Genomic DNA, 9,674 nt, shown 5'->3' with positions numbered 1-9,674 from the left:
CCTTCTCCACATTGCATTGGCTTCTTTCAGTATGTTGCAGTACAAATAATTCGTTCAGAAATAAGTGTTACATTCCAGCCGTTTTCGTTATCATATCAGTGAAATGTTTAGTAATTATTTGGTTACTTCACTATATTTTTCTTTAGGCTAAAAATAAGAAAGTAGTTACCAAAGATGCTTCTCTACAAACTTGACCATGCGAGTTAAATCTTCATTAATAATTGGATACTCGCACTTATTTGTGAACTCATTCTAAATAATTTCCTTTTATGGCTTAAACGCACTGCGATTAATTTCTTGCGGTTTGTCTTGGGGAATTGCACACCCCCTGGAAAACTTTTTTTTCGTTAAATGCAAAAAAGTTAATCGCATTGCGTTCTAAGCCTACGTATCCTACTTACTTATATACTTATCCTCGCTGATCCAGATCTCCTCTCTTTTTTCAGTTTATTTTCATGATGACAGTTTATGCTATATTTAATTGTTACATAATTATGTGTAACCATCAGTTTGTTGCTTTTAAAGTTATATTTTCATGTTATTACAATCTTTGCAAGTTTTTAACAAATATTTTTATTTACAAATATTTGAAGCATATCTACAATACATAGGTATATCGTTTTCAGTCTTTCATTTTTTCAGCAGTCTTATTAAGTTTTCTATATGTTTCATTTCATTTAATTTCAACATTCGGACTTACCATGTTTTTTACATATCAGACATATTATTTTTATGTTTATTCAGAAGTCATACTTAGCATTTAAATTGTTTGCTTTTCAATATTTATTTCATCCAGCATACATGAAATACAAGTTTCTTACCACAGGGCACTGCAAATTGTGTGCCAATTTTTGTAAATTAAAAGGGTTTCGACGTGTCGGTTCTCCATTGACCATAAATTTTTTAATAATTTTATTTGCAAAAAATACCAGGTTGTTACATACTTTTGTTTTGAGAGCACATTTCTCATGTTTTTGTAAGAAAGCATTTAACGCAAGCTTTTTTTAGCTGTGGATTTGTAGCTTTAGTGGAGACATTAACAAAATCATCAAAAATTAATTGACTTGTAAGAATTGTTGACAAAATTAAAAGTGGAGATGAATTTTCTTTGGTTTGTAATAACCCAGTATTGTTAAATTTGCGAATTTCTTCAGTATTATTTGGAGAAATGTATTGCGAACCAATTAAAAATCTTAGTTTTATTTTTTTAATTTTATTTATTCATAGTCACACAAGAATTGTTGTAGTACATTTATTTAAATCTAAATAATTGGTTCAACATGTTTTAATAACCCTACGTGAAGAGGTACCTTCTTTCCAAGCTTTTTGTTATGTTTAGTGATACATTTTAAGGGCATAAAGCTCCAATGTCTTCTACACTACAAGTTATCTTTAGTGTTGAAAGGCTACATCAAAACATGTTGAAATTATCAATGTCTAAGCTTATTTTAGAAGCAAAGTCTTACTTATTACACAAGTGATGAATATTTAAGATTTTTGTTCAAAAAGTCTACACGAAACATTCATATTTTAAAAGTTTAACCTATTTACCAAATCAGTGCACAATCCGTTTTTTTAATGGTTTCGGCGGAGCATGCGTTCCTGTGCGCAATTGCGATTCAGTTAATTGATAAAAAAACATAAAACAATTTCATTTTCTTGAAAATATAATAAAATAATTGTTACCACAATCTTTATAACATTTAGACGGCTAAATCTTTTATCTGATGGTATTTTAGATTTTGCTGTTGCAATATTTTACCAAACTACACATAATTCTGTAGAAGAATGTTTAAAGTTTTGGTCCATTAAACAATTAAAATTAATATAATGTTAACTAATAAAATAATTATGTACTTGCAAGTTGAAGGTTACACACGGTTTTGGGAGTCCATTTTTTAGGTTTTTGTCTTGATTTTTTGCTTGTCATATTATATTTGTGTTGATTTAGATCCTGTTTTGTATACTCACTGTGGAAATACTTACAGTGAGCGCTTTTTCGGTGCGAGCCTGAAAATTGAAAAATGTATTAATGCCTTCGTCTAAAAAAATATACAGTAGCCAAAACAAAACATAAATAAAAACATATTTCATAGAAATGTGTCCACAACTTTGTTTTTTAATTTTATAGTTCAGTAATGAAATTGTTTAAATAAAAAAACAAATTGTAGACATCTTGTTTATATGGAATAACTGAAAAGGAACGCAACATAATCTTAGAAGCGTTTTTTTTTTAATTTACAAGCGAAAATAATATAAACGTGTGGCAAGTGCAGGCAACATTTTCACTCTAAATTATAATGAACACAACTAATTACAACAATGAAATTTAAACATTCGACATGCAATTCGATGTGTAGTTGTGTAGGCTATGAAATTATACTGGATAATTCAAAGAAGATTAAGTTTTAACTTTTCAATTAACTGTAAAAATGTGGATATAGAATTTGAAAATAACCAAATGTGTCCCTTTGGTACATTCAAATAAATATTAATTAAGCCTGAACTAATCAGTGTCGGCTTCAAAATAATCATGTCGAGGTAGCTACTTTAAAGCGCGCGTAGTATTTTGCACAATATAGAGGTCAAATTTAAGTTTGATGTTCAAATAAATGTGTAAAAAACTGCAATTTCGTTATCTGTCTCTCTACCCTTTCATATTCGAGCAATGGAGATGCAGGACGGAATTTAGATTTTCAACGTTCGCCTCGACACAAAGGGGGATGGCCCTACAGAGGAGCATGTCGTGCACCGGCCACTCCGTTACGGTTACGAACAATTACTTGGGCGGGCGCGCGTAGGGCTGCGGGCGCTGCTGCTGGTAGGGCCGGTGCTGCGGGCGCCGCGTGCCCACGTCGCGCGACGACTTGAACTCGCGCTCCTCCTTGTAGCCGTAGCCCTCCTCGTCGTAGTAGCGCTCCGGCCCGCCGCCGCCGCCGTAGTAGAAGTCGTCGGCCGGCGGCGCGCGCGGCGGCCCGCGGACCTGTGGGAGGATTTGTTCATCATACGTTTAGTGACGGTATCACGCAACGGAGTGGACGCTCGCTCCGCAGCGTGCAGCGTGGCGTCGGGCTCACAAGTGGTGTGAGCAGCGTGCACTAAGGCCGCTCCTATGCGTTTGCATTTGTTTAACATGCACGCTGCCCGCCCCGCCCCGCTGCACGCCCACCTCTTAGGGTTATGGTAGATCGATAAAACCCACCAAATGTGACAATATGCCAGATATGATAGCCACTGCTCTACAATTCCTAAAATGTTAGCCGGGCAGCTTAGAAACTGTAGATTTGAATTTCTTGTACTGATAAGATTCTAGTAACTTGTGTAATCATTTGATATTTAAACTGGGAAAGAAAAACATTGTAATGTAATCTGACTAATTCCTATAAGGGCTCATTTTTTCTTGGGTTGGAGTCGCATCAATTTTAAATGACCATGCATTTCATCTTGGAGGTTATTTGGTAAGTTGTAAACTACACTCCTTTTTTAGGGTTCCGTAGTCAACTAGGAACCCTTATAGTTTCGCCATGTCCGTCTGTCTGTTTGTCCGGGGCTTTGCTCCGTGGTCGTTAGTGCTAGAAAGCTGAAATTTGGCATGGATATATAAATCAATAAAACCGACAAAGTCGTACAATCAAATCTAAAAAAATATTTTTTTTAGGGTACCCCCCCTACACGTAAGGTGGCGGTGAAATTTTTTTTTTCGCTTCAACCCTAGAGTGTGGGGTATCGTTGGAAAGGTCTTTCAAAACTAATAGGGTTTTTCAAGAAACATTTTTTGATAAAGTGAATATATGCGGAGATAATCGCTCCGAAAAAAAAAAATGTGTCCCCCCCCCTCTAACTTTTGAACCATAGGTCCAAAAAATATGAAAAAAATCGTGGAAGTAGAGCTTAAGAAAGACATTAAATGAAAACTATAGCGGACATGATCAGTTTAGCTGTTTTTGAGTTATCGCAAAAAGTTTTCCATTCATAGTAAAAAGACTTACTTTAATTAGGTACTGATTATGCAAATTTGCCTATTTGTTTAACCCGGGTGAAAGGTACCATTTCATCCCTTGGTTTTGGAACAATTTACTATACTTTAAGCTCCAGTTTAGCTTATTGTGACGGAAGAGTAACTACGGAACCCTACACTGAGCGTGGCCCGACATGCTCTTGGCCGGTTTTTATTAAGCAATTAGGAGAGCATTATATCCCGATAATTGAGTGTTCCAAAGGAATCCAAGGTGCTATAAAAATTTAATCTTCTATAGTTCATCGGCGCAGCGTAGGTATAAATTTAATTCAATCTTACAGGAATCTTCCAATATTTACCAAAGCTAAAAGGTGAAAGCTCAAAAGAATACAAGGAAAAACTGACCGGGGGCTCAGGCGCGGCGTAGGGATCATCGTATCCGTAGGAAGACTCCATGGCGGAGCGCGCGCGGTCGAGGATGCTGATGACCTTGGTCTTGGCGGCCAGGCGCGGCGGCGGGCCCAGCGCCGCGTGGTGCGCCGGCATGCGCGGCGCGCGCCCCGGCGGCCCGGGCCGCGGCGGCGGCCCTGCGGACAAACGTGCCTACATTCAAATACATTCAATCATACCTTCCATTTAAACATTCCGCAAGAAATTGATTACGAAACCCTGTTTCATGTTAATTATACCGAGAATGTTAGGAAGTTGCTGGCCGGCCAGATATATTTCATGGCATTTAAAAATTGGTTTCGTAGTATTTTCGTAAAAAAGAGTAACACATTTTGCAAGCGTCACGGGTGGATTGCTTTGATCTTTAAAATATCACGATACCTGTGCCTACGCAAATTTTTGATTTAGGTAACTGAGTCTAAACTGCAAGCAAATACAAAATACTACATCTAAAAATCGTATCGCGGCCTAGAATTGTCGATCGTTTGATCGAAACTGAAGCTACGCCGAACATATAATATTCGGACAAATATGGATGACCGCAATTCAATTACATCTTTACATTTCTACGATTCGACCGAAAAAGAAACCAACAGAGGAAAATGTTTGAAGTAAGGTATTCAGAATCTAGATGTATTATTGTTTGGTAAACACTTGACCAAAGTTTTAGATTGGCAATGAAAAAAACATCACAACTACGCCGAATGTAACCAAACGTCCGAACGTTCGGCGCTCAAGCGTAAACCCACCTTCGCTGACCACAGGCCCCTGGTAAGATAGGGACCGTTTGGTGGCCGTGAAGGCGCGGTATTGCACTTCGGGCCGGGACCCGTGCCCGTGCCCGGGGCCGGCTAGGAGCGGCCGCTGCCCTCCATCTGCCGACAACCCGCAACGCTTTACAACTCGCTAACTAGAGGGCGCTACAGGCCAAGTACCACTGGTACAATAACCTCGGATAGAGCGCGAAAACGAGGTCCGATTACAAATACAGGGGAATTTCGTTTTCATCCCCAATCAATATGGCAACCAGATCAAATATGATCAAGTACGGTGTGTACTTGACAATAAGTGGTTAAATTGAAGATGTAACACCCGCCTAAACTAGGGGTCCCTGAACTACGGCTCGCGGGCTATACTTGGCCCGTGGAAAGAACCTAGGAAAGCCAAAGGCCATAAAATTGTGAAAAGGTGGGAGAGACAAAGGCATGGGCGCGACCCTCGTGGAAAGCTTGGACACACCTGCCCTAAACCACTTATAATTTCATCTTTCCCTAAGCCTCTACTGTGATGTGTATGTTCTAAACATTCTAATGTTACTTAGCACTATCAAAATGCTATCAACAAAGTATTTATTGTCTTTTTGCCTATAAAACTTATTAGTAATTTTTTAAGTGATTTAAGTACTCCAAAAACAACTGCACTATTTTGACAGGAAAACTTTTAGTAGTAACACTCTTAAATTTTTTTATTTGAGTCTTAAATTGCTGACAAAGGCCTCAGAAGCACTGAAACACTTCAAAATAGCCCATTGTGACATAATTTAGAAAGTGTTACATAAAGAAGAGTCATTTTTCATTAAAGTTCAGTTCTGCATTTTTAAAAACTGCACGATTTTAATATGAATACTTAGGAAGTAATACAAAATGTCAAGCACTGAAAAGCTTGAAAAATAACCCATTCCGTCAAGTCGGAACACCAACCTCTCTGTCCCATTTCCCTCATAGGGGGTCCTCCCATCATGTCGCCGACGTCCGGCAGCAGGTACTTCTTGACCTCGGCGAGCGCGTAGGCGATGCGCGCGTGGGCCTCCGCCGGCGGCGCCAGCGCGGAGATCTCCACGTGCAGCTCGTCCGTTAGGTGCGCGTATTTGGGGTCCAGGGAGTTGCGGAGCTCTTCTTCCTTTTGTCTGTGGATAAAGGTTTTGTTAGGACAAGACAGTTGAAAGATATTGATGCGGCACGTCGATTTTGTTGCTATCTGGAGCTTGACTTTATTCATTAACACATTCACTGCCAGACAAATAACGGCGCACTACCCCAGAAACCGGTGGTCTATATCTGCGTACAAAACAACCCGCCCAGCGGGTTGTCCGGCATCTGAACAAAGTTCACGAGCGCCCACCAGGTGGGTCCCCGGCAGTGAATGTGTTAAATGTAAACCAGGATCTCTCGAGTGTTGTAGGCATAATTGTTAGACCGCGGGCAATTTGACTTCTGATCCTTGTAGTAGGCTTCAAGACACCTGATGTTGCCGGGCTGAAATATCGTTTGCCCCACCCACCCCCTGAAAATCCCCTATAAAATTTTCATAGTTTTCAAAGTTCTAATGGTTAATTTTTTATTGTTATAATTAATCTATGCATAGTTATGATCAAAATAAACTGCTATAACATAAACTGTTAACATATAGTTAGACAGCTTTTTTAGGCGGCCAAGGTTTAGCGAGGTTGTCAAGTGATAAGTTTGTGGAGCTATACAATATGCCAGATGGCCAGGTCTAATAAGTTGCCAATTCTAATGAGGAGTTGTAAAATATTATAGTTATATGTGTTAAAGCACTTCAAAAACACACACAAACATGTAATTTTAGAATGTTTTATTCATCTCCCTGAAATTTTACCTGTCTCTCATCGAGCCTCGTCCAAGTACAGCCATCTTGCACATGGTCTCCTCCTGCAGCTGCTTCATGGTGTTCCCCTTGGGCCCCAGCAGCTTGCCCACAAAGTTGAACTGCGAGAATAAGTGAAAGTTAAAACATTTTACAGTCAAGCTTTCAGTTGGAAGTCGGTAAAGTTACTATATGACACCAACCATTATACCACTATGATACAAGCCATTGGTGATGTGGGTCCGAGTGACAGCTATTGTTATTGACATAACGTTGAAAAGGTTAATAGGCGGGTCCACACAGAACTAGTCACGGGAAAATTGCCACACTAACGCTGGTCTGTGTAGACGTTTCCTGGTCACATTCTCGGGCAAAGCACATATCCACCAACCGAAATGGAGATTTCCTCGAAAGGCTACTCGGTCCACACCACTTTGATTCACCTTTTTTAATTTTTTATAGAACATTTTGCCTTATATGGCACAACTCAAGACAAACCTATAATTCACCCCTTACACATACAAATGGTTAAAGATTTAAAAATGTGGCTGTATTTTTCAAGGTGTTCCATAGAGCTAAATTTTAATTGGATATGTATTTATATTGCGTTTCATTAACTGTAATAAAATGTTTTAATTGGAAGCCAATTTTGATGGGTCGAGTGCTGATAATAACACAGAAACACTATGTTGTCAATCAATACTGTGTTCCTTTCTTCAGTTGCCTTATGTATTCCAAGGCTACAAGTTTATATTTTGTAATGTCAATCTGCATCACAATTATTTACCATAAAAATCTTTACTTCCAGTAACTTCTAAATGTTTCAGAGATAAACCCAAATCAAATAATGTGATATTTGTACATGTATTTGATAGTTTCGAAGTTTTAAAAGATACCTATTTCATCATACCATGTAATGAAAAAGATGTTACCTTTTAGTAGGTATTTAAAATATTATTTTCTGGCATTAGCAACAAAATGGCATATAACACTTACCTTGGGATGTTCTTTCAGGGGCACCAGCACCTTAACGGTAACTTTGACCGGCTTCTCATGATACACATCGACATATTTGAAGTCCCGAGGCGGCAGCCGGCCTGACGCTTGCACCTTGGTAACCTCTGTAGCAAACAATTCGTAAAAATCATACTTAATAATGAACCATTGTACAAAAAACAAATCTTATTGTATTGTGATAAAGTTAGATTACGTTGGGGATATAGAGTTAATCTACGGAAAACATTTTATTAGCAAGATAACGGCATTTTTCGATTTTGCATGTTCGATTAAAAAGCCGATTGAAATCTAGAAATAATAAAAAGGGACTTACCCTGGTCGATGAGTTTAGTAGCGTATGGAAATTTAGCAGTGTTTAGTTTGATTTTTTCACTCAACAATTCTCTCATGTATTCTCCGGCTTTATCATTTATTTTTGCTCCTTCGTCGCCATCTTGATCGTGGTGGTCGGCATCGGCTTGCATGTCTTGGTTGGAATTACGCTTAAAATCACTATTATTGTAACCGTTCTTATCGTTCATCATACGTTACACGTAAGAAAGACTAGACTACTTATCTTAGTAGTTATTGAAAATTAATCACGGCGCAATCACTGCAATCACCTCATTCGCCGTACGTCAAAAAGCTGCGTCGCGCGCGTCAGGAAAAGAAAAGGAAGCGGCGGGCCGGGCGGCTTGTGAATTGTTGCCAGGTTAAAAATGTAATGTACGGACTAGAGGGGTACGGCCTGATATAAAATACTAACAGACGATCGCACGATCTAACGGACCGGACCATGCTATCTTTACCACAGTACAGTATGACATTATAGATACCATTTTACCCACTGATGACGACTAATTTATGCAAATCTATTTAACATTTATTATATGCGCGCTGGCGCATAGCTGGTACATCACGGACGGGAATTCCCTTATGCAAATAAATATTCTATCTTAGGATGTCTTTGGAATTCAGTAAAATTAGACTTTAACGGATTGTAATAAGGACCAGGTCTATGAATTATAGTCTTGTCAACCACTCCATATTTCCACGCGTTCCCGGGATATGAACAATTCTTGGTAATATTTAATTGTAATGTTTAATTAAATATTTTATGTAATGTAAACTTTAATAGTGATTGATAGCTACTTATTACTAGTACGTAAGTTACGTTTTGCAGTGCCCTTACAGGGTTCATAGCTGATCAGAATTCTTATGTATCATCTTAATATGTACCTATGCAGGCAATAAATGACTGAATACTGAATACTGAATGAAGTCCCACAGACGGAAGGACGGACAGACGGACAACAAAATGATCCTATAAGTTCGTTGTTTCCTTTTGAGGTACGGAAATGAGTTTGATCAAAACTAAAATTGTGCATTTTTAGGGTTCCGTAGCCAAATGGCAAAAAACGGAACCCTTATAGATTCGTCATGTCCGTCTGTCTGTCCGATTCTGTCACAGCCACTTTTTTCCGAAACTATAAAAGCTATACTGTTCAAACTTGGTAAGTAGATGTATTTTATGAACCGCATTATGATGTTTACACAAAAATAGAAAAAAAACAATAAATTTTGGGGGTTCCCCATACTTAGAACTGAAACTCAAAAAATCTTTTTTCATCAAACCCATACGTGTGGGGTATCTATGGATAGG

The 9,674-nt window shown here is 38.5% G+C and overlaps 1 protein-coding gene across 3 annotated transcripts; it reads right to left on the bottom strand.

The window, feature by feature from the left end:
• Positions 1-1,197: 1,197 nt before the first annotated feature.
• LOC133530123 (KH domain-containing, RNA-binding, signal transduction-associated protein 2-like) lies at positions 1,198-8,696 on the bottom strand. 3 transcript variants are annotated; one of them, XM_061867964.1, is made up of 8 exons: positions 8,346-8,696; positions 8,012-8,136; positions 7,028-7,137; positions 6,109-6,314; positions 5,158-5,283; positions 4,364-4,545; positions 2,784-2,983; positions 1,198-2,010 (listed from the first exon to the last, which is right to left on the bottom strand). In XM_061867964.1, the coding sequence occupies exons 1-8, from the start codon at positions 8,554-8,556 to the stop codon at positions 1,983-1,985; spliced, it is 1,188 nt and encodes a 395-aa protein (XP_061723948.1). In that variant the 5' UTR covers positions 8,557-8,696; the 3' UTR covers positions 1,198-1,982. The 3 variants fall into 3 exon arrangements, with proteins under 3 accessions (XP_061723948.1, XP_061723949.1, XP_061723950.1); XM_061867965.1 differs by having other exon boundaries at positions 2,778-2,983; positions 8,346-8,695; XM_061867966.1 differs by lacking the exon at positions 5,158-5,283 and having other exon boundaries at positions 8,346-8,695.
• Positions 8,697-9,674: the final 978 nt, after the last annotated feature.

Source organism: Cydia pomonella, chromosome 22 (assembly GCF_033807575.1).
Source record: "Cydia pomonella isolate Wapato2018A chromosome 22, ilCydPomo1, whole genome shotgun sequence".
Taxonomy (NCBI): Eukaryota; Metazoa; Arthropoda; class Insecta; order Lepidoptera; family Tortricidae; genus Cydia; species Cydia pomonella.
The sequence above is the reverse complement of the archived record's forward strand: the minus strand, read 5'-3'. Positions and strand labels throughout refer to the sequence as shown.